Source organism: Rhinolophus ferrumequinum, chromosome 11 (assembly GCF_004115265.2).
Source record: "Rhinolophus ferrumequinum isolate MPI-CBG mRhiFer1 chromosome 11, mRhiFer1_v1.p, whole genome shotgun sequence".
In the NCBI taxonomy this organism is placed as follows: domain Eukaryota; kingdom Metazoa; phylum Chordata; class Mammalia; order Chiroptera; family Rhinolophidae; genus Rhinolophus; species Rhinolophus ferrumequinum.
In genome coordinates, this window is record NC_046294.1 from 34,358,098 (window position 1) to 34,383,350 (window position 25,253).

General features: G+C 44.4%; 1 protein-coding gene across 14 annotated transcripts in view; it reads right to left on the bottom strand.

Annotated features, from left to right (window-relative positions):
• NAV2 (neuron navigator 2) overlaps positions 1 to 25,253 on the bottom strand; it is a 702,045-nt gene that overhangs the window by 158,568 nt on the left and 518,224 nt on the right. For all 14 annotated transcript variants that reach the window (XR_004424298.1, XR_004424299.1, XM_033118993.1 and 11 more), the window contains one exon: positions 2,157 to 3,258. Coding sequence is in view for 12 of the 14 variants with exons in the window: in XM_033118993.1 (XP_032974884.1) it covers positions 2,157 to 3,258 (1,102 nt within the window). In the remaining 2 variants the exon portion in view is untranslated. The remainder of the gene's footprint in view (positions 1 to 2,156; positions 3,259 to 25,253) is intronic.

The window sequence follows — 25,253 nt, forward strand, 5'->3', positions numbered from 1 at the left end:
AATTACTCGAAGCCTCAGCTTTGCTCAGCTATAGAAGAGGGATTTTTAAAAAGGTAGACAGCTCATGGAAATGTGGGAATGATGAAATGAGCTAAGGCATGACAAGCTGTTAGCCAGGTCTCAGTAGCGGCTCCTGCGGCCAGGTTCCAAGACCACACAGGGAGTTGCAAGCTGCGGAAGGACAGAGTCCAGGAGTCCTGACTCCTAACACACTGCTCTTCTTTCTAGTCTCTTCCCTGGCTCACCTAAAGAGCAAGGGCACCCCAGAGGGGCCAGAAGGACATCAGACGGAACAAACTTAACATTAAAATGGGGCTAGATAGATAAGATATACATGGTATTTTTTCCTCCCTCCTATTTGTCATATACTTGTTCTTTATCGTTAAGAATTTTCCTCTCATAAAAAAAGCTTGAAAATTTTTTTAAAAGGTTAAGTATGCTCGCAATTTTTTAAATGATTATAGCCAGAAAAAAAGGGGCAGTGGGACTCATGGTGATCAAATCATGTATTCTAATTTTGAAAATGCAAATCAAGACTCTGTGGACAGTAGCATGCATATGCATGATCTCATGGCTATAAATGCTACTGGAATGATCCATGTTTCGTGGGGAGCAATTCAGTTGCCGCCACGGTTCAGAGAACAACCGTACAAAAAGCTGTGCGTGCAGACGAGTGCTGAGTCATTATCTCAGCCCTGGCACTCTTCTCAGGACTGTTAGCTGAGCTGAGGACGTGATTTACGAAAAAGATGGCCGGCTCCCATTTAAAAAGTTCGGGTGTGACCCTCACCGAAGGGGAGGGCGAGCAGAGGAGACCGAAGAGGGATGAGGTGAGGCCTGACATTCCCTCACTGGCTGGACCCGGCTGACTTTACTCTGAAGTCGCTCAAGCCAGCCTTTCTACCAGCTATTGGCAGGAGTGGAAACAGTCTCCTAGAACACAGCTCAGGCAGGGAGAGAGGGCTATGGGGGAGTCTATGCATGTGAACAGCTAGGAAAATACATGCATGCGTATGTGCATTTGTATTTTACATATGAACGTGGACTTGTACTCCCACTTACATGTGACTGTGCGTGGACATCCACACCCATGGCTGGATGAGAGTGTGTACAGTTGTGCGTACATCCTTAGCTTAGGCTGAAAGCTAAAATGTGTGCCCAGAATATGACATTCAATCTTTCGATCCTTAGTCCCCTTTTGCTACGTAGACGTATTAGTTATTATTCAGCTGTGCAGTGTGGCCCAAGACACTACACATCCAAAGCACAGGATCAAGTTGACTACTGTAAGCAAAGCTTTGGGACTTTCTTAAAATCAGTGCTGGGGGAGCTGCCACCCGCCTGGAGAGGACTCATCCACCTGTATCAAGGAACAGCCAGAGCCAGCGTCCCCATTCGCCGAGGTATGTGGTGCAGGCTGAGCAACCAGAGATGTTCACAGGCCAGAAGCACACAGAGCAAGCAGCACCTGGCTCCACATGTGTCCCATGGGTGTGCCATCAGAGCCAGAGACCGAGGGGCAGACAACGGCCAGAAGGCCGGAGTCAGATGCAAACACCCAAGCTTGCCTCCTCAACATAACCTGGGTTCTTCTGTTCTTCTAGGACTGGTCTCTCCTCACCACTACCCTTCTCCCTCATCCTGCTCTTGCCTCGAACACCCCAGCACACCGCAGGAACTGAAAACATACTTAATATGTGTGCTGTGGTAAGAAACTGTGAGGGTCTGCAAGTTCAAGACAAACACCCCTGTGAGAAGAAGTATCCGTTATTCAGCAAGGATGGCTGAGGACTGATGTTGGAGCCGGCTGAGCGATACCAATCCCCCCTTTGTGCATCTGCCTGTGCCGTTGCTGCTGTTTCCAAAATGCCCCTGAGTCCCCAGATGCCCGGTGAAGTGCTACTCATCCTGGGTCAGCTCTACTTTTACCTCCTCTCTTTAGCTTCCTCTGACTCTCCACCAGGCCCTGCTGTATTAATTGTTCCCTCAAGCAAACTCTGTATACCTGTTAGGACCTTATCACTGGTACCTCAGCTGCGTTTGCTGAAGTGTTTCCCAGACAGCAGTCCTGCTTCTGGCCCTTGACTACCCAGAAGCCACCAGAAAGGCTTCTCTGTCCAGTGGCCCAGGAAGGGCCGGCGGGTGGCCGCTCCTACCTGTACAGGAAAGGCGCCACCGTGGCAGTGTTGGGATGGCTGTATTGCTGCTGAGGCTGAGGTAGCTGAACGCTGACGGTGTTGCTTCCTGTGGTCTGGGTGGTCCCGACGGACCCACTGACCGTCTGGCTGCTGATGCTGTGGTTCAAGGTGGTCCCTCCTGGGCCTTTTCCTTCCGAGGATGCCAGGCTGGAGGAGGAACTGGAGTGTCTGCCATCCAGCTGGGGCTTTTGCTGGGGGAGCCCCGAGCTCGGCTTGCCACCCCGGCTCCGCTCCCCCTCCTTGGAAGAGGCAGGGGCACTTGGGGATTTCCCGGGCATGCTCTTCATTCCTGGTTTTGGTATTCCACTGAGGGGAGGGGCTGCGGCCTCCTTCTTGGCACTGCTGAGCTTGCCCCCTTTGGGGATGAAGCTGGCGATCTTGGAGGACTTTTTTGGCATCTCAGTCACCACTGCCCCAGTGGGGTCTTCTTTTGGCCCCTCTCTGAGGTCTGGCCTCTCTGTCACAGAGGCTCTCTTGGTGAGGTCCTTGCTCTTCTCCTTTTCCTTTTCCCGCTGTTGTTTGTCCTTTTCCTTCTCATTGCCTTTTGGGGAACTCTTCTTGGTGGTCAGCGCCCGGCTGAAAGTTCTCTGGGCGATGCCCTTGAGTGCGATCTTGGGGCTGTTGGAAGGGGGTCCCGCCATGGAGAGCACGCGACTGGCGGCCTCCATCTCCTCACTCTCTTCAACGCTGGACAGAATCTCCAACCGCTCACAGCTCGTGTCGCGTGACCCCGGCCCTTCACCCGCCTTGGAACCCCCTTTGCTGTTAAAAAGTTTTAGTTTTTCCAGCATGGACTTCTGATTATTAGGGGCTGGCCTCAAGGCTTCGGAGCTGGGCCTGGGGGCCTCGGGCACGGGCTGCTTGACCGAGAGCATGGACGACGTGGCGCTGTGCTTCACGCTGACGGACTTGCTGCGCCAGGGCTTGGCAGCCCCGGGCTGGGGGATGGCCGAGGAGGCACTGCAGTTAGCAGGCGTGGTGGAGCCGCTGCCACTCTCCAAAGAAACAGGTGCATTTTCGTTCATTCCGGGGTGGGAGGAGGCTGGGCTTGCCAATGGCTCTGCAGAGATGGAGAACAGAAGAAAACCTGAATTATAACAGTGCATCTGCACTGACGATGAGGGAGCGCTGGCTATGGTTACATGTAACCATAGCCAATCGCTCCCCAACCCAAACGCTTTATAACTCCGTTACGTGCTTTGTGCGTTACCTGTGGTTAAATTTTAAATCCTACCTTGACTTCCTCCTGTTCTCCATCATGCACTGTTCACATCCACCCATCACATTCTGGTGTATGCTGTGCAAATGCATGTTGATCTTAACATCAGTGTACACAAAGTACACTTAAGCACTTAAATTTATGGAAAAACAAAGAAACTAAAACCTGCACCACCATTGTGGCGGTGTGGGAAAGATGTAGGAAGTATCTATTGTTTTGAATTATCAGCCCACAACCCCATTTCCCAGTTATGCAAAACACTTGAGAATTATCCAACTTTAAGAAAACAATGTCACAGAGACATTAAAACAGAACACACCAAAAAAAAAAAAAAAAAAAGAAAAGGAAAAAAAGAGAAACCAAGTATAATCTTTACAGAAGAATAATTACCCACAGAAGTTGCTAAGTCCTATCAAAGTGTATCAATTTTTCCTATGTTGGCAATTGTAAAGAATTACAAACATGTTTCAGACTAGACTTAAAATAAGAAAGACTTTTTAGCTTAAGAGCATAAACTGTGCACATGGTTTCACTGTAGGCAAGAAAACACACAGGTTATCTGAAAGTCAAGGCTTTCCCCTTGGCGCGCAGGGAGTACTTCCCCGGCCAGACTCTTTTCTCAGAAAAACCTCAAAATGTTTCCAAACTAGAACTGGAATTATTCTGGGAAGGGTGGGTTCCAAACTGGAGTTCTACTCGCCACCAAGGCGGCCAATGTCACAATGAAAAGTGTAGCGCCCTTCTTCAGGCAGCCCTTCTTCAGAACGATGAGCTCTATCTGCTACACAAGGGCAGCTGTCAGAGTGAAAATGGCAGGGAAGACACGTCCTGGCGGAGCCCAGTGCCCACCCACACCCCACGCCCGCCCGGGGCTCGGAACAGACAGGATGTGAGCCCCCAAAGAGCACGTCCCTGTCTGCAAAGTCACAATGTCATTCATGACTTACCTACGAGCAGCAGCCACTTTCTCCCGAAACGACTCCCTGCAAAAAATTCTCCAACTGGAGAGGCTGTCCGTCCAATTGTCACAAGTGTTTTCGGTTAAACTGCTCATGTTTCTAATTAACTTTTGTCATCTGCAACTGACTGCTCCAGTGCCCAGAAGCCTGGCGGGATTAACGGCTGCTTCTTCAGTTTTTTTTTTTTTTTTCTTTTAATACCTATGTTCCGCTGCCTTTTAGCGACAGAGTAAACTGTATACAGAGCGGCTTTTTATGATTTAAAAGTCAACGGCCGCCAAAGCCAAGTGAAGGCAGCCCCTGTGTGGGACGTGAGCGCTGAGCCAGGGGGAAGAGCTCCCAGCAGAGGAACTGTTTCCTTTCACTCTCAGCTGCTCAGGGAAGCCACAGCTCCAGGGTGATCCAAAGCAGACCTCCCAATGTTTTAAAACACATACATCTTCCTGACTTACTGGGGATTTGGGTTTGGATGCGGGTGGGAGGGGCTGCTGCACAATCCTCCCTCACAAAACCCATGGGGCATCTTTGGATCTTTTCCTGGGGAGAGTCGGAGACTGGCTGAGAAACAGGCTCATGGAACCCACCCACACCGCCCGCCTTTCAGAGGGTCTCCACGGGCCTGACACTGTTTCCGGAAGACCTCCGGATGACAGCAGTGCAGTGCTAGGCACGTGGTGAAGAAAGTCGGGAAACTGAGGCTCCGGGAGGGCTAAGGACACACCCAAAATCACATTCACCAGAAGTGGACATATCTGGGATTTGAACCCAGGTCTCATGACACAGTGCTCTTTTGAGGAAGAATACATTTAAACAACAGCCACTTGAGTGACTGGAGTGCTTCTTAGACATCACCTTTTCTATTGCTTGGGTATGTTCATGAACCAGCCCAGTCACTAGACAGGAGGCAGCCTGTACCAAGAAGCCAGCTCTCTGGAGGAAATTACAGTGACACTCCAATCCCAATGACTTAGGACAACTGAGTCATTCCCCTTCGCCTGGGCTCAGATCTGCAGCAGAAGTATTTGTTCATTTAATATTTCATTCATATCGACATTCATTCATTCAGTGAGCATCTCGCCTGTGCTGGACATTGCTCTGGGCATTTGGGATACATCAATGACCATCACAGATATCTGCCTTCCTGGAGTTTACGTTCTAGCAAGGAGGAACAGATGACACTTTATGTCGTTCACAAATAAATGTGATCATTGGTTAGGAAAAAAGTGCAGAGGAAAAGGGGACTTTGGGGACAGGTGTCAACAATGTCTTTACACAAACTGTAATGGCACATTCAGAGGCACGACCCTCTTCCTAAAAAAGTTTTAGGCAGGGTCCTCACCGACCATAAGTAACATGAATCAATGGGACTTCTCTGCTCCCACACATTCCTTAGAATTCTTATAAAGCTTGATTGAAAGGTTTTGACAAGAAATGCCTCAACCTAGTATTTCTGTGTATTTTTTAAACTAACGTACACAGCTAGAAATTAACCAACAACTAATTTGCTATCGACTGACCCAGAGGTAAACAGATACCTGGCTTGTCTAAGTAAAATGCTCAGAGTCACGGAAATGTGTGTCTCCTTCAGGAAAGGTGCCAGGTGCAGGAAAAAGGCTCATGCAACATAGGCAGGAAGGACCTCACAGACACTTCTCAGGCCATGCCAAAACCGCTCCCAGGAACTCCTATTAATCATTCACACCCCAGCTCAAGTGCCCTCTCCTCTGTCAAGCTCTCAGCGACCCTCAAGCTGAATGAACTGCCTGGTTCGCATCCTGGTATTCCACTCTACTCTGTGTTTTTCTAGGATACCGTCCATACCTATCCCCATAAAAGGATCTTGGAGGGCTACCTACTTACATCAGGCACTGGGAATAGAGAGTTGAATGAAATACATCTCCTGCCCACCATCCAAAGGGGAACCGACCTCAAAGCAGAGCACAGAAATAAGGTGCAATGCTGCAGAGGGCTGTACAAGGTACCATGAGACTCTAGGATTGGGATCCGCTCATTCTCCCTGGCGAGTCTGGGAAACCTTCATGGAGGAGAGGACTCGTAAGTTGTCACACCATGTTTGTGCTCCATGGGGGGTCGACTGCTCCATTATTCCACTGGTCTGTGAGTTCCTTCAGGGCAGAGATCCCCCTCCCTGATTCATCTGTGTCCCAAAGCCGGCCAGAGTATAGGACATAGTCACTACAGCTACCCTTGGACAATGTGGGGGTTAGGGGTCCGATCCCCTGTACAGCTGAAAATCTGTGTATAACTTTGACTCCCCTAAAACTTAATTACTCAAAGCCTATTGTTGACGGAAAGCCTTACCAGTAACATAAACAGTTGATTAACATGTATTTTGTATGTTATATGTATTATACACTCTACCTTACAATAAAGTAAGCTAGAGAAAAGAAAATGTTATTAAAATCATAAGGAAGAGAACGTACATTTTACAGTATTTATTTTTTAAAAATCCACGTATAAGTGGACCCATACAATTCAAATCCGTGTTGTTCAAGGGACAACTGTAAATGGTTTCTGAACTGTTGGTTGGTTCTTTGGACATTTGCAAGTTGCATCTAAGGCAACAGAAACACAAGATTTGTGATTAGTCATTAGGGTTTTATTAAAACTTTTCAGCCTAAGCTCAGGAAAAAAACCAGGATCGGGGCTCAGAGCTTCCGAATTTCCACTTGGCATTTAGTGTGGGCTCCCCTGGTTATGAAATCATGGGGACATTTCAAGGCTACTCATTACAGCTATAAAAAGTAACACTGGGAGATGATTCTGAACTTGGTTTCTACAACAACAGTTCCCTGAGTAGGACTACAGGGCCCCAGGGCATTTGTGGATCAGATCATCAATACACTTATGCCAAGGCCAGAAACCCCCTTAATAGTGAAGGGGCTCCAGGTTATGAGGGGTCTTGTCCAGATTACCTTGACATGGTTCTGTCACTCCTAAGGGTATCACACCACTGATCTCAGATCTTAGCTGGACTGTTGTTCTGGCTTTGGAAAGCAGCCATTTCTAGTACCAGGGTTCTGTGATTCTTAGTAGGAGATTTTCCTTACCAAGCCTCAAACTTTGTCACCAACGCGTGGTGTCACTGTAGAGATGCCATTTTGCCCCTCTGTGCGTCAGTCACCCAATTTGCAAGAAAGAGGATGAGCTATTTCTCTGAGAGTCCTTTCAGGTTCTGTTTCTATTCAAGTCTCAGTGAGTCTCCAAGAGGCCCTATGAGGATGGGTCACAGCCAATTTTGTCCCCTGGGCCCGAGAATGCAGGCCTCCCTCGCTAAGTGCTATCATTACCGTGTTGTAACATGCAGGTGTTTTTTTTAAATCTTGAAACCATTCCCCTCCACAGTTCTCTTAAGAAGTTTTCTAATAAATGGAGAACACTGGCTGGGTCAAGGTGTATAGTCAATCTTGCATGAGTCTGTAGTGAATTCAGAAATGCTAATATTCTAAGAAAACAAATGTGAGGGAGGGAGGGTGGGGCGAGTTCTTTCAAATTAAGGGCACTTCAATCCCTAATAACTAAAAGCTCTTGTTTCTTTCCTTATGTATAGGAACCTTTGTTAGAGCAAAGGCCTCTAACCAGGAGAAGGGAGAAAGGCACAAAAGAAAGTTCTAAACATCATTATTTTCCCAACAATGGTATGTGGGCTGGGCCACTGAAGTACGTGAGATAATTTTAGATGGCACATGGGTGAACATTTTTATATTTTAAGAGTTATATATTTATTTTATTGCATAGTAGAAAAGATAAATAGCCCATAGATAAATTAGCAGTTTTGTGAATATTAAATATAGATTTAACTTGAGTTGATTTAAGGAAACTCTGAAACTAGTAAAAACACACGTGGTTCACAGAGTTGGCAAAAATCATGCAGAAGGTTTGTGAAAGACTGAAGTTGGGGAAACGCCGCTCCATTAAATCTAGAAATACCTACATTATTTTAAATCTATTCTTTTGGAAAATGTAATTGACCAAACAGAAATCAAATCAGACGGCCCAAATAAGGACTAGTGTTCAAAACTAATCTGAAATGGCCCCTTTTTAGAGCTTTATTTATATGTATTTGTTTAAGCATTGCATTTTGCGGAGAGCGGCCAGAGGTAGCAACATGAAGGGGCCTTTTTTAGCCAACGGTAATTTTACAAACAATGGCTTTCACAAGTTTTTGACGACTAAACATAGTAAGAATGACATATTACATCACACTCCCTAAACATCCAAATATCCATATGTAAAATTGAAAACTATGAAGACACACACAGTAAACTGATCTAGTCTACCCTAATCCATTTTTTAAAACGTGGAGCACAGAGCTCCCGAACAGCTTTTCTGACCCACGAGTGGATAGCGCCCTGCAGACTGAACATCTCAGCTCTAAAAGACCAGCTTACACCCACCACCAACTGACAAACCACAGCAAGAAGGAAAAGTCTCATTTGAAAAACTGCAGACAGGATGCCTTTGAAGAAGAGAAAAGGCGCTTTTTTTACAGGGATTTAGGGAGAGCATTAATCCTCCTGTGGGGAGGGGGAAAGTTTGGTTTTTCTGGCAACCAGCCTTAACCTTCTCTGACAAGTAACCAAAATACTTTCTAAATGAAAATACTGTCTACGGCAGATAAATAAGCACGTCTTTCTCTCTCCCTCCTCGAGGGCCAGCACTGGCCCCAGGTTTCTCTGTCCCCAAGGTCTTAGGGAGATGTTGGTGGTCTGGTCCCAGTGCCAACAGGCACTTAGGGAGTCTGCTCTGTACCCAGTGATCCCATCTCCTGTCACCCTACTGCGATTTTAAACCTGCGCTGGGGAGGTTTCCCACCTAAATTCCCTCTGTCGTCTTCAGGGAAAGGCCTGATAATTGGTCCTGGGAAAATGTTTGCAATTTCCTATAATTTGTCAAGGTGTCAATCTTGAGCATTCAAATTTGTTAGGGTAATTGAAACCAGTTTTTCTTTTTTTAAACGTGCATGGACTCCAGCCTCGCAGGCTGGAGACTGTTTTCAGAGTTACTCAGGTCAATTTCTTTACAACCCTGTGAGCCACCAGACCACAGGAGCTTTGCAGGAGGAGCTTTCTCAGCACTGTTGTGACCAACGTCTAGTCTTAAGGGCACTGGACTTAAACATAGTCTTCTCTCCAACTCCTTCTTAGTGAGGATGCTTGGAGGTACAGAGAGAGAGAAAAGGAAGGCATGAGAGCCACCCAGGAAAGTGAGAGGGCATGCAGAGGGAGCTGGGCTTTGGACTCACATGCTCTAAGGGTCTTGCGTCTACAATTCCATAGGCTCCTAGAACATCGAAGTTAGAATAAGGATGGTGATATATAGAAACAAGTATTTTATAAAGTTGCTCTGTTAATTCAATCCCTATTAGAATCCCAATGATTTTTTGTTTTTTTGCATAAATAGAAAAACCCATCCAGAAGTTCATGTGGACTCTCAAGGGATTCCCAATAGTCAAACCAATCTTGAAAAAGAACAAAATCGGAGGTCTCAAACATCCTAATTTCAAAACTTCCTACAAAACTACAGTAATCAAATCAGTATAGTACGGGCACAAAGAAAGACATACAGACCAATGGTACTGGCATAAAGACAGACATACAGACCAATGGACTAGACTAGAGAGCTCTTTGCATATATGGTCAAATGATTTTCAAGACTATTCAATGGGGTAAGGACAGTATTTTCAACAAGTGGTGCTGGGAAAACTGGATATCTACATGCAAAAAAACTAAGCTGGATTCTTACCTTACACCATATTAAAAAGGTCACTCGAAATGGATCAAAGACCTAAATGTAAAAGCTAAAGCTATTAAAACTCTTAGAAGAAAACACAGGGTAAAAGCTTCATGACACTGGATTTGGCAATGATTCTTGGATAGGACACCAAAAGCACAAGCAAAAAAAGAAAAGTTGGACTTCATTAAAATTAAAAAAAACTTTTGTGCATCAAAAGACACTATCAACAGAGTGAAAAGGTAGCCTACAGGACGGGAACAAATACTTGCAAATCACATATATGATAAGGAACTGATATCTCAAATATTAAAAGAACCAATACTCAACAATAACAACATAGCTTGATTAAAAAATGGGCAAATGAGTTGAACAGACATTTCTCCAAAGAAGATACATAAACTGCCAATACACACATGGAAAGATGTTCACATCATTAATCATCAGGGAATGCAAATCAAAACTGCAAAGAAATACCACTTCATACCCATTAGTGTGGCTATTATTTAAAAAATAAACAACAAAAATATCTAGACAATAACAAGTGTTTACGAGTTTGTGGAGAAACCCTGCTCACTGCGGTGGGAATGTGAGATGGTACAGCCATTGTAGAAAACAAAATGGAAGTTCCTCAAAAAATTCAACATAGAATATGATCCAGCAATTCCACTTGTGGGTATAAACCCAACAGAAGTGAAAGCAGAGATTTGAACCAATATTTGTACACCCATGTTCACAGCAGCACTATTCACAACAGCTGAAAGGTAGAAGCAACCTAAGCGGCCATCAACAGATAAACAATGAATATCGTTTGGATAAGTGAATGGCTACACTAAATGTGGTGTATACATATAATGGAATATCAATTCAATCTTTAAAAGGAAGAAACTCTGACACATGCTATAACATGGATGAACCTTGAAGACATTATGGTAATTGAAATGAACCTGTCATGAAAGGTCAAATACTATGTGATTCCACTTACAAGAGGTACCTACGCTAGTCAATTCATAGAGACAGAAAGTAGAGTGGCGGTTGCTAGGGCTGGAGGGAGGAGGGAATGGGGAGTTAGCGTCTCATGAATACAGAGTTTCAGTTGGGAAGAGCGACGAAAAGTTCTGGAGGTGGATGGTGGTCATGGTTCCACACAACGTGAAGCGACGAAAAGTTCTGGAGGTGGATGGTGGTCATGGTTCCACACAACGTGAAGGTACTTAATGTCACAGAACTGTACATGTTTAAATGGCTAAAATGCTAAATATTATATTAGGTATATTTTATCATGATCAAAGAATAGGATTGTATTTGGCTACAAGTAACAATTCTGACCACCACGGCCTAAACAGGAGAGGAGGTCACTATTTTATTTCCAGTGCTTAGCATGGGGTCTGACACACACTAAGGGCTCAATAAATGTTGGTTAAATTTTTTTAAAAGTTTCTGTTAGTCTGATGATTAATGAATCACAAGAAATTGTACAGTTTTGAATATTACCATATCACTGTTATTTTGTTCTAGCTTGAAAAGCAACTTCTGCTTCAAAGGAATAGTGGTCCTTTTTAAAACAAACTCAAGCAAATTCTACCACACAGCTTCTTCCTCCTTAAAGTGGCCATCACCAGCAACGTGGTCCAGCTGTTTACTCTAACTGGGATGCCTCCCGATGCCCCTACTTGCCTCACATCCATAGCCTTATCCCTCAGTCTACCTTGCACACCCTCTCTTCCAGGAAGCTTTCGGAACCCCCCAACCAGAAGCCATCTCTGCTTACCTAAGAGCTGTAAGGCGCTGCAGGGGGTTCTCTGGGGCTTCTGCCCCTTACTGCCCTGCACTGTGGTTAGTTCCACTCTGCTTACTTACAAGAATGGCTGATGCCCTAATAGGCACTCAGAAATCGTTGTTGGAAAAATCAAACAAATAAAAACTATTACCCACACTGGATCTCTCCATATGACTCAAAATTAAAATCAGGTGTGCCTGGCTTGTCCCTCTTGGCTAATCATGCCAGTTGTTTTCTTGAAAACTACATGAGCTTGCAAGACTAGAAAGCTTGGTGATGCTTTGTGATGCTTTTAATGCTTTTTCTTCTATGCCCGGTGGAAATGTTGCTATACCAGGTGACTGAAAATGTCACGTACAAATGCTCCAGTACCTTGTGAGGGTGTGCCCCCAAATCAATGTGCAGAATGTAAAAGTGCGTTATCTTAATAGACTGAAGCTGCCGCTTTCCTGTATGACACACAAAGTTTCCGGTTTTCCTCAGTGACTTTTTCACCCCAGAGGAAGTACAAAAGAGGCCCTCGACAGCTGGAGCGATTACACTTGTGTTTCTTTTTAACATATGACAAGGTACTTCTTTTTCTACAGTGGCTTATTTTGGATAAAACCAAGTGAAACTGTGGGTAATGAGGTCATTTGTTTCTCTGTTGGTAACTAAAGATCACTAAAATAAAATAAGGAAGTACTGTTTTCCTACATAGTTTTCATTACACTTTCTCCAGTTTTACAAGGTATGTTTTGAAAGCCCACTTAATGGCATAAAGAACTGGTAAAGCTAAACAAAGGTTAACTTGCTGGAAACATTAGTACACAGTTGGACTTATGTTTGACCTTGCAATAGCACCTTGAAAAGAGAACAGATTCCTAAAATGTCGCTCTCCCTCCCTCAGACCCTTGACCTCAAAGGGTGTCCTACACATATTTTTATAAATCCTCCCACTAACCTGGATAAGGAGACAAATCGTTTGACTGCTGACATTCGAAGGAAGATATCTTTAAAAATAAAAAGCATTCCTAGTCTTTATCTTTAGTTTCTTGAAGCCAGATCACCCTTGAAACACCTCCTTCCTCACTCCTGAACTTATTTGTTCAAAATCCCAAGCAATATATTTCAGGAGAAAGCATTTGATTTAATTGGTCAAGCCATTTCTCTATCTTGTACCATATATGGCTATGAGAAAGTACAAAACTGGCTGTAGAAAACCTTCTCCCTTTTTTCAAGGGTGTATGAAATTTCACAGAGATTATAAACACTTTACAGGGGGCAAATCTCATTCTTGCAGGAGCTCACTTCCACAGCTAACAGCTCTTTGGCAGAGTGCAATGGTTGTATGCTATTGTAAATACACCCCTCGAAGACACAGTTAAGAACTGCAGCCCCCTGCCACCCCCGTCCTCTAAGACACCAGCCCAGTCTTCCTGCTTTCTCCCAGGTCAAAGGATTCACACTCCCACACAGGGGCCTCCAAACCAAGATTAAACCAAAATGCTTTCCACTGAACACCACAAACAGGCAGTGTCAGACAGAAGGGGTTCTAGGGTCAGGGCCATTTGGAAAACAGAGGGCTAAGTACAGGCATATCTCATTTTATTGTGTTTGCTTTATTGTGCTTCACAGATTTGCGTTCTTTACAAATGGAAGGTAAAACCCTCCACCAGCAAAAAGATTACGACTTGCTTTCCTTGCTTTCCTGGGTCTGGAACCAAACCCACCATTATCTCCAAAGTATGCGTCTAGTTGTCAAACCGTTTTTTCTTGCCTGCAGGACTTCTCAGAGCCTTTACTGTGCTTACTTGCACTGGGAAAATCCAAAAAGATAATGGGATGGTGTGGTTCCTAAGTGTATTTTTTTTGCCATAGAACTAATTTTATAGACTAGCTTAAGGAAATAGCCTACTATGGGATGCATTTTGGTAAATACTGTCCTAATGAAGGGGGCAGAAAATGGGCACATAAATCAGATAAGACAACCATTCAACAGGTACCAGTCACTAACCAGTAGAACAATGCAAGAGAGAAGGAAGAAGATGCACCTTTCTCCTCCTGCGAAGTAATAACCTCATAGACTGTGGAATGCTTTCATAAGCATTTTGAGCATTAAACATCCTTAATCTGTACCTGTTCCCTTTCATTTCCAAAGGATTAGTAGAAGGCCCTTCACTAAAGCCAAAGACTCCATGGAAACACAAAGCAGGAGTCATGGCTGCACAGCGGTACACCTAAAAAGATTTCTATCAACAGTGAGGCTCACTGTGACAAAGCCCTGCGACATGGTAGCCACAAAAACTGATGTCTTCTTGGCCTGTGTTAATACAGGAATGACATTCAGAACAAGGGAGCCGAGGATTTTAACCCCGCTGTGCATAGCTCAGATCGAAGTTAGAATGACTGGAAATCTTCAGAATTTTGGGCCTGGAAAGGCTACTTAGAGATCCACTATTTTCTTACTCATTTCCCAAAAAGGGACCAGAGCCTTGGGCAGGTAATGACTACTCCAAGGTCTTGCAGTCAGTAAACGGCACAGCTGTTGTTGAACTTAGAACCCGGGAGCTTGTTAAATGAAGTAGCTTGGCTGGCTCTACCCTCAAACCTAGGAACTCAGAATCTCTGGGGATGGACCCAAGCAGCAGGAGTTTTAGCTAGCTCCCTAGGTGACAGTTCCCCCATCCTGAAATTCAAACACCAGGGATTAAAGAATTCAAGTTTTATGACAACACATCGAGAACCTGTAGCACGCCCAGGATAAGGGCTAGAATCTGAGGATGACCCTAAACCCGTCGGAGTGAGGAGCGGCCAAAATGATCGAGACATTCGGCTTGGAGAAGGGAGGACTTAGGAGAAGGCAAACATGGAAGAGCGCGTGTCATCAAGGTGGCTTTCCTTTCCCTTTGATTTTTCTGCCGACTGACACTGAACAACAAAGAAGACAGGCCCACGCCTCGGGTATGCTGCGAATAACAGTATGTGGACAGTGAGAGGCCAAAGACCCGTTACAGCTCGGGGTTGTGTGGGGGGGAGGCAGGCTTCCACAGAGCCACGCAGGGACAGCCAAGGAGGGGGCAGGGGTGGGGAAGGGAGTGTTCACAGCAATCGTGGAAAAGGGGAGTTAAGCCAACCTGTTTTTATATGTTCTCTGCTTCTCTTCTACCAGAGCAGCAATCTTTACATATAAGATTTTATTTGACAAAAACTTTCCATGGGAAAAAAAAAACACCTATAACAATATTAATAATTATATGTTAATAAGAATAATAGCCAACGTTTATGGAGCCTGCATTTTGCGCCAGACACTGTGCTAGAAAGCGTTTTTATTGTATTGCCTTTTTTCATTTGCAGGATAAATCTAGTGAGTGATTATTATTCCATTTTACCAATGAGGAGACTGAGGTACAGGGCTTCAGTGGGTTGCCCAAGATGAAATCAAGCCAGACAGCTGTATTTCTAGCCGCACTCCGAGCCTGCCCTGCCTCGGGAAGAGACAATCAACTGGACTCTCATTGTATGTGCTCCTCTCTTGGTACAAGATACATTATTTTCATCAAGTCTTCTGTCAACAGTTTTCAGAAACTCTACAGCAAAGTCCTCTGACCTTCAGCTCCTTCCCTGAGGAAAAAGAGAATTTTTCCCTCCAGGAGGTTCTTTTTAAAAATGGGACTGTCAAACACTGAGTAATAATTTAAGTATGATTTTTGTTCTTCAAAATGTAGGATGCTGGCAAAATGTAATCTTTCTGCTGTTATGTTTTCTGTCAATCAAAATCAGAAGTCAACCAAAGAACTAACTTATTATATTTCTCTGGGGGAATCAATGCAGAAACTGAGAGCTGAATTGGACTATTATTCACTATCTATGATTGTATTATGCCAAATGTGCAGGAACAGAAGGAAAAAAAGCAGTCATTTATCCTGATTCTGCCAAGTGTGCAGACACTTGGTATCAGATAGATCAAATAATTTCAGGGCTTCATGACTGTCACTGATCCTTTTTACCTGACAGTTGTCTTCTTAATGAAAAAACAGAATTTTTCTTCTGAAAAACACAAAATACACCGAGATAGAAAATGGCCCTAGAGACTTCTCACAGGCTTTACCCACCCAAACCAGGAAGGCATTTCCTTCAGGTGTCTGTTTTGTTTTGTGCAACAAGCCTGGCTGTGACAAGCTGAGGAAACTTGTAAATGGAACATTCATCCTAATAACTCTTCTGAAAGGTTAAAATACCTTTTAAAAACAAGGTAATTATGATGAGGTAGAAAGAATGCCAAAGCCCTTGTCTTATTCTGCTCTGTGTCACTCACGTCACCTATCGAATTGTGCAATCCCAGAACTTTGTGGATGGGTTCAAGTCCAACTTAGTAGCTTGATAATCCGGAGTGACTTAGTCTTGCTGAGCTCCAGTTTATTCATCAGTAAGAATAAAGCGACACCAATAACTACCACCTATAGAATGCCACGCACGTGCCAGGTCCTGTACTACACTAAGTGCTTTAAATAATTTCATTCAATGATTACATTTAATGAATGATTTCATTGATTCACACATCAGCATCTTATGCAGTGGATTTACTGCAGCTCAGAGATGTGAGCAACTTGCCCAAGGCCAGGGCTAGGAATTGGTGGAACAAGACTTTGAACACTGACATCCATGCTCTTAATCCACGAACTCCACTAAATGGAGACGGTGACCAAAGCTTTCTTCCTTCACCATGAGGAGCAAAGGAGTAATGATGGGAGAGCATCCTGCAAAAAGCTCTCCATACAGTTTTTCCTTTCCCTTACTCATATGGAGCCTTCTTAAAGTAAGGTACAGCTGTAGCAAATACTGGTGGAATTGTTGTCTTCCGTAAGCAGAGTGGGACCAGCGGACACCCTAAAAGCTGCCTCTGCCCTTCCTGAGGTCCTGTGCATGCTAAAGTTCCCAGGTTTTGCAAGTAGCTGCCCCGGCCCCGCTGCCCAGGCAGACTGCAGATCACGGCAAGCTTCCCTGCTCCCCGCCGGACCAGGGCCCCATGTGCTTTGTCCACTTCACCAGGCTCGCTAGAGGCAGCCCCGTGAACACGTAGCTCTCACTGTCTGCCGTGCTGACTCAGACACTCCTGGCAACATGTGCTCTGTCTCTGTAAGGCTCAAAGGGCTCTTCACATGAGTGGTGCTGAAAAGGGATTCAGGGAGCTTCTCACCCCTATGCAGGCCTGTGAGATATAATGTGGAAACCAGGCTCACTCACGAACCAGCTTGGAGGTTTTCGTGCACACTTACACATGCCAAAGCTTACGAAATGGTATTCCAGGGGATCTTTGTCATCTTGAATAATGAATTCTGGAGGTATCGTAACCAGGGATGTGACTGGGGCTCAAAGTTATTTGGCGATAGTTCTTCTTGGAATCCTGAAACGACTACAACATTTCGTGTTTGTTCCTCCATCCATCCTATCTCATCCCTCCAACATTTTTGAAGTTTTATCCAGGTACTTTTTTGAAGTTTTATCCCAGGGGCTTCAGATACAGCGATGAATATGTGGTCTATGCCTTTAAGGGGTTCTAGGTCTTGTGGGTGAGACAGAGCATAAGGCAGAAGTAACAACCAAGTGTGAAGCCGTTGCTTATGGAGCTGTGGATCACAAAGGGGGTTACCCAGCTCAGTATGGGAACAAGGGGCAGTTAAGAAAGTCATTCAAGCCAGAGTAAACACCCCGGCACCAGAACTTTTAGAACTTAATTCTTAATCAGAAGGAAATAAAGTGTCCAGGCACCCAAACCTAGTCATTAAAATCAAACTCAGAAGGACAAAAAAATAAAGATTCTCCACTTCATCAGGTTACAATCTGGTCAGTCAAATTCATTCACGATACTAATCACAGCAAAGAATTTTGGGGGCACAGCCATTGCACTCCTGCATAATGAAAAACGGGACACATAATTCAATCAGGAAGTTATTTTCTCTGCTCACCTGATACGCATATACTCTGTTCATTTAGTGCATGTACTGAACTTATTGCCACAATGAAGGATCCTTACAAGTCACCTCCCAGTCCAGGCTGGCAAAAACAGGGCTGCAGACTCGACTCTTGCATTCTTTCCCAAATCTGGCTCACGAGCCAAAAGCAAAGTTGATGATTTCAAATAACAGGAAAGCGACTACTGATCTAGTCATTGCCAGCTGTCAATCCAGCTGCCACGAGTTCAAGGCAAATGGCTAAACTTGCTCTCTCAAGATACAGATATCACAACAAAAATGTAAATGAGGAACAGAGACCCAAATGCAACCTTATACTTCTAATTTGGGACTTAAAAGAGGAAATGAAGGCAAGAAAAGACAACTAGCATTAGCTCCACACTGACGAGGACTGAGCTTGGCAGGTAGGTTCTTTTCCTGAATCTTCACCATCGGCCCTTGAGGAGGTCCATATCAAGCCTATTTTATAGAACAGTAAAGTCAGGTTCAGGGAGGATGAGTCACTGGCCTGATATCACACAGCTGGTGAATGCAAAGGTGAGATTCAAGCTGAGGTCTGTCCAACATGGAGGCCTCATAGAGTTTGCTGCCTCAGCCTCATTCTCCTTTGTAAAAATTAATAGACCTGTGGGACCAAAGCTATGGAGTGGGGCGGGGGATGTGGGATAAGAAGGGAGTAGAAGAGTATTTCTGGAAAGCTACTGTCTGTCAGAGTCATGAGAGCACCAGAATTTCTGTTTGCATGGGAGGGTTGTCTCTGGTAGGTGAATTCCTTGATAATCTGCTTGGGCCAGAAGCTGAAGTCCTGGGGGAACCTGAATGTGGGAGCAACTGACTTGTAGAAGGTAAAGTAAAGAATTGCTTTGTTACATCATAAAGAAGAAAAAAAAAGTTGGGTGGGACAAGCAAACTAGGGAACATGTGAGATACAACATTTCCCTCCTTATGACACCACAATAAAGTGTCACACAAGTTACTGAAAAATAGAAAATGATTGCTGTGAGTGGATATCCCTTAGAAACCAGCAAGGAAGTAGGCTTCTGTGTTTGGGGTGTTGGAATGGAATGGAGACAACCTTCGCAGAGAGCAGCGGGGGAAGCAGTCCATGGGCACTCACAGAAACCCTGAGATGGATTCCAGACAGTTCCATCAGATCTCCCAAGAACGGGAAGGGCTTTGCATGTATCTGGGCTGGTTAGCTGATCTCTTCATCACCAACATCGCCTGTGTCTATATTAAGGGCCAGCCAAACAACTCCTCCTCCTGGCCTTAGTTTGCTCTCCTTTACCTCACACAGCACCCCTACTTCCCTAATGCTTTTCTCCCTGTGAGGGTCACAGCGCGTCCTCTTCTCATCTCCCCATTCTCTGACCTTCATAGATCTTAGCCCTCCGCAAATCTGCAACAGACTTAGCTGACTATAAGTACATTTCTCCTCCTCTAGGACAGAGGTCAGCAAACCCAGATCTGAAGGTCAAATTAGGCCCACTACCTATTTTTGTAAAGAAAGTTTTATTGGAACACAGCCATGCTCATTTCTTTACGTATTATCTATATTTGCTTATCTATATTACCATTATTACAATGGTAGAATTGAGTAGCTACAACAGAGAGTCAAGGTCGCAAATATGTACCATCTGGCTATTTAAGAGGAAGTTTGCCAACCCTTGCTCTAGAATATGAATGTCTTGACGCCAAGGGCCCTGTTTTACTCATCTTTTTATGTCCCGTAACTGATACAGGATAAATGATGCTTAAGTGGGTGAATGCATGCATGAGGGTTAGGTAAACATCTTTAGGTCAGGAACCTAATACAGTGGTCATTGCAAAGGTGATAATTAGAAATGCCTTAAACAGCTGAAAAGAGATAAGCTAGTTAACTGAATTCTCTAGCCAAGCCAGTTAACAGCAACAAAACTTTTATGTGTTAATGCACATTGATTTGTCTTTTCTTAAAAGCACACTATTCCATTTCTTTTCCTTCGTAAACTTGGGTCTAATTGAACTGATGCTTCAGGTTGCATTCGTGAACATTATTATCTATTACTAGTCACGGATACAGCTTTAGATACAAATTATTTGGAAATAGGATAATTTGTCTTCCAGTTAAAGGCTGGCAGTCATTGCTTTTTGGTACATATTCCAAAAACATCAGCTTATTTCTCTATCATTTGCTCTTAATGATTTTAATCATTAATAACAGCTCAATACCAAAAAAATAATAGCTCAATAACTTATGAGCATATATTGTGTGAAAGTCACTGTACTACGTACTTTACTTGCATTGACTAATTTACTCCTCACAATAAGAAGTAGATACTGCTACCTCCCCAATTTACAGGTGAGAAAATTGAGTCTTGGAAAGATTAAGGAGCTTTTTCCATTATCAAATGACAGGTATACACTTGCTGGCTCCAGTGTCTGAGCTGTAAATAATTATTCTAGAGCTCGTTCACTCATTCATTCATTCATTCTACCAACAAATATTTATCTAAAGTCTCTGCATACCAACTTCTGGAGAAGTTGCATACCAACTTCTGCATACCAACAATGGAGAAAGAGAAGAGCTTCCCAGTCTCAAGGAGCTCACCTGCTAGTGAAGGACGGACAAGATAACCACAGATCATGGGGAGGCGACCAGATGCGAGTAAGGGTAGGGTGCTGTAGGAACTCACAGAAGGGTTTCACACCCAGTTGCAGGGGCCAGAAAATGCTTTGTAGAGGAAATAAAGTCTAACATGAAAAAGAAAAGAGGAATTAGAAATTTGGTGGGAAGAAGAATGAGGAATGAGGAAAACCAAAGCATTTCAGCAAGCAGCATGGACCACGACTGGACATATGAGAGAATACAGCCCCTGTATGGAAGCTACTACGACTGCCTAACTACTCCACATGGCAGAAGCTTCAAGGGAGAAAGCAGGCCAGCTCACAGCGGTGTTGTGGGCATAGGTAGTGCGTCTGCACTCTCCAAAAGGTCAAACAGAGAAGAGAAATGGTAATCACGTGTCCCAAGGTCCATGTTCTAGAATTTCATTTGACTATAGTTCTCCCTTCTCAACAAAAGTCATTTTCTTCTTTATGAAAATCAGATAACTTCTGATTGGGGATCCCCCCGCCCACCAAAACCTAAGCCCCTGATGGACTCCACGAAACCATCATAATGTCTGGTAGAAAGTCAACATGCAGGGAATGATACACAAAGCAATGTACCATCTTTGAGTTCAAATAAGTTATTAACTGGAGGTTGTCAGCTACCAAGCTTCAGAGATGGAGGAACGTGAAAAATCAATATGATTTCAACAGCTGGCACCAGGGCTACTCTAGAAGCTTTGTTTAGGAAAGACCTTGGATATTGGCCACTCCAAGTGTGGACGGTGAGGCTATGGAGGCGTGATCTGCAAGGAGACAAGAAACCAGAGATAAATTGTTCTACATAAGAAAGGGAGAAGGAGAGGAGGACACTGCACAATACAGTGGGAAGCTCGAGTCTTAAAAACACAACCAAAGGTGGCCACTGAGAAATTCCCAGTGGCAGGGAAGCTGAAGACTTTTAAGAACAGGAACATCCACTATTCCATTTTAAGTTGTATTGCAACACTGTAACCCCTCCAAGGCCCTAAATCTTCAAGAAAAATCTACTATGCTCCAAGTCATTTTTCTGAGAAGAGAATGAATTTGGGCAGTTCCATTGGGTGAGAGGGATATTGCACAGAAGATAGTAAGATACATGGTCTACAAGGTCAAGTACTTCAGCAAAACAGGAACTAGGAACAAATACTGACCGACAGCAACGTAATCCCACCCTCACCCCAATAAAACACATAAGCCACACAGAAAGATCAGGAAAGACACTGGGTCTCCTTCCACCTGTGAGTTGGCAGATGAATTTCATCTGAATTTCATTGGTAGGCTGGTGAATATCTAACAGACTTTGAAGAGGGATAAAGAAGTTCTGACTTACAGTGTCTGCTGTTTTCTCTGGTGTAAATACTCCCGCCATGCAGATTTTAATCTACCATTGTAACATCAACAGTCTTCTGAAACTCCCCAAAATTTTAAAATTGGCTCTCATGCACTGGTACAAGCCCAGTGAGTCCACAGCTGGTATCTACGTTAAAGGTAGTTTCCATGGATTACGTCCTTGTTTTGTCTTTGACAAGAAAAAGTTTTATCTAGAGTTATACTAGCTTTTGGGGACTAGGCAATACCTATGGGAGGGGAAGGAAGGCAAAGGGATAAGAAAGCTGTAGAGGTGGGCACATTCCATCAGGGGGCCATCATGTGATCAAGGTACATTAGGGCTGAAAGGAGGCACTCAGGGCAGCTAGTGTGATGCCCCTTCTGAAAGAGGAGGAACCCAAGGCCCAGAGAGCATGTTTACCGCTCAAGGTCATTTATTCTTGAAATTAGTAGCAGATCTGGAACTAGAGCTGGGGCTGTCTGCCTCCCTCTTCCTGTGTCTCAGTCCTTCTCTCGGGGAAAGATAGGCACAAACTTGGCTTGTGTCCAGGCAAGAGCACACAGAGGCAGCTCTGGCTAAATTTTCACATTTCACTAGCTTATCATTTGGGGGTTTTCTGACCCTCTCTGTAGGAAGGGCAAAAGCTCTGCCAGGGATTTGTATGAGCTTAAGAAAGCCAGCCAGAGACCCAGCTGACAGGAAGAGAAGACCCAACTGGGGTTGCCAGCAGCAAAGGAATGAGGGGACAGACTTCTCCAAGAATTTCCAAGGGTGTGGGTGGAAGCAGCGGGCTGATGGGATATTCCTGACTGTGAAAGGATTCCCCCACACCCATGCTGATTGTCAGGAAATAGGAAGGGCAGAAAAGGAGGTATGTTTTTAATAAATCTCGAAACACAAAAATACAAAATGTTCTAAGGCAATGCCTCCCTCTCATTGAAAAGAAGATCAAATGAAGCATCCTAAATGTTTTTCAAATGATTTCTGGCCTGGTTATGTTACAGAAAACAGGGCAGAGTGATTCAAACCTGCTGTCAATACAGAGTGAAGGAAAGAAAAATGCCAGCTATTCTGCAGCTGTCCGGCCAGAATAGTGGAGGAGCTGCTTTCCTGACAACGCTGATGCACAGAAACAAGCCGACTTCCAGAGCAGGACTTAAACCAAATAAACCTGAAGGCTATCAATTTGGAGGCGAGTCTTAAAATAGCAGCCAGGAATGCATGGGTTCTCCTGGACAACTCAGATTACATACCCTGTCCCTGCCTTTTGTAAAACTATGCACTGGAAGTGTCTGTTTAATCTGGACGCAAAAACATGCTGGATGAGCAAATGTACCAAGTGATGCTCCTTGGAGGGGCAGACAGGGTACAGAGAGAAGACACAATCGGGGTCCCTAAGAAAATTATTCCAGAGTTAGGAAGAGACACACTCACAGGGCCAAGCTCTCACGGGCAAGGATTTCCAGTTAAACCAATGGAATGGTCTTCATGAAGACGGGCATTTGAAACGGCTTCTGAAGGACGCAGTCATTCCTTTAATGAATGTCTATTCTGTGACGGGTTCTGGGGATACCACCATCAGCAGTGACCAGTCTCATGGGGTGGATAAAGAGGCATTCTAAAATATTACATTTAAACACGTCTTTTCTGTTTCGTTTAATTAACATTTTAGTAACCAGCAGCAGACATTAAAGCCCAAAGGTGATTAGGTGGAATATAAACAAATGCTCAAAGCTGTGGGTGTTTGAAAGCAGAGCAGACTTTTTCGAGAGATAAAGAGAGACATGAGAATCATTTTTTTTTTGGTTGCATTTTTTATGCAAGTGAAGGGGGAAAGTGTCCTAAGGTCCAGATCTAAATTCCATTTCTACTTTTTCTATTTCAAAACCACTGGCCTTAGCCCATCCTGTTTTTGAGAGTTCACTCATCTTTATTTAATGAGATGACATTAAGGAATTATTACCAAACAGACATTTTGCTTAAAAATCACAATGCGAGCCCCCAAAGAAGTTACTGGGTAGAGATGTACCCTAGCAGAAGCTCAGTGATGACATCCGGACAACCCATCATCTCACTGATGGCCACAGTGGCTGTAGAAGTTATCACATGTGCTCGCAAAGGTAGAGCTGCCTTTTGCTAAGAGACATTGGAACTTCCTGGGGTTTAGCTGGCCCAGGACTTCATCACCAGAGCTCTGTTCAGCTTCCTTGCATCCACAAATAAACCTGTCATTGGATCCTGATGGTCCTTCCCTTTTACAGTAAGCCCACCACCAGGTCAGCAAAGCTCCTTGGGCACAACTTTGTGAGTCTCAACTCCCAGAGCTGCAGCTCTGCCCCCAGGCTGGGATTTCTCACGCCACAGTGCTATGAAAATTGGTTGCTGTTCTCTCTAGTCTGTGTGGGCAAACTAGGTCATTAAAAGTATTCCAGTACCAATTCCAAGGTGTGTGTGGGGAGGAGCGGGGGTTCCTCACATATCCAAGCAATTCTCCATCACCAGCTGGGTATCCTACAATTCAGCTCACTTCTGACATTACCTGGCGCCAGTCACAAACCCAGGTTGTCACCTGTGCTTCTGACTGACCGGCTATGTATTGGGGGTTCCCACAACTCTCTCCTTGAGTTCAATTAATTTGCTGGAGTGACTCACGGAACTCTGAGAAATATTTTACTTACTAGGTGACCAGTTTATCATAAAAGGAACAGCCAGATGGAATAGATGCATAGGGCAAGGTATGGGGAAAAGGAGCATGGAGCTTCCGCGCCGTGGGTACGCTCCCGGGATCTCCACATGTTCCCATCCCGGAAGCTCTTTGAACCCAGTCCTTTTTGGTTTTTATGAAGGGCTTTCTTACCAGGCAGGAGTGATTAAAGCATTGGCCACTGATAGGGAACACCATTCCCAGCCCCTCTGCCCTCCCCAGAAACCAGGGAAGGGGCGGGACTGAAAGTTCCAACTGTCTAATCACAAGGTTGGTTCCGCTGGCAACCAGTTCCCGTACTTAGATGCCTTCAGAAAGTCATTCACACAACAAAAGACTCCTCTATGGCATTATCAGGAAATTGCAAGGGTTTTAGGAGCCCTGTGCCAGAAACAGGGATGAAGACCAAACACTATCTATTTATTATAAATCACCACCACATTCATCCACTGCCCAAGACCAGCGTAGAGCTGTCTAAGAGTTTTCACAATGAGGTGACGAGGCAGAACACTAACTAGATTGAAGACACGCGGGCTCTAATTCCATTTCGGCCACCATCTGTTCTTTCAACAAGGATTTACTGAACATGACAAAATGTTACCTGCCCTTAGAGAATTCATAGTTTAGCACTGATGTGCTGGGTAGACTTGAGAAAGTCACTTTGCCTGCTTCAGACACATGCACACACACTCAGTTTTCATTTCCTTGATTATGCCATGCTCTC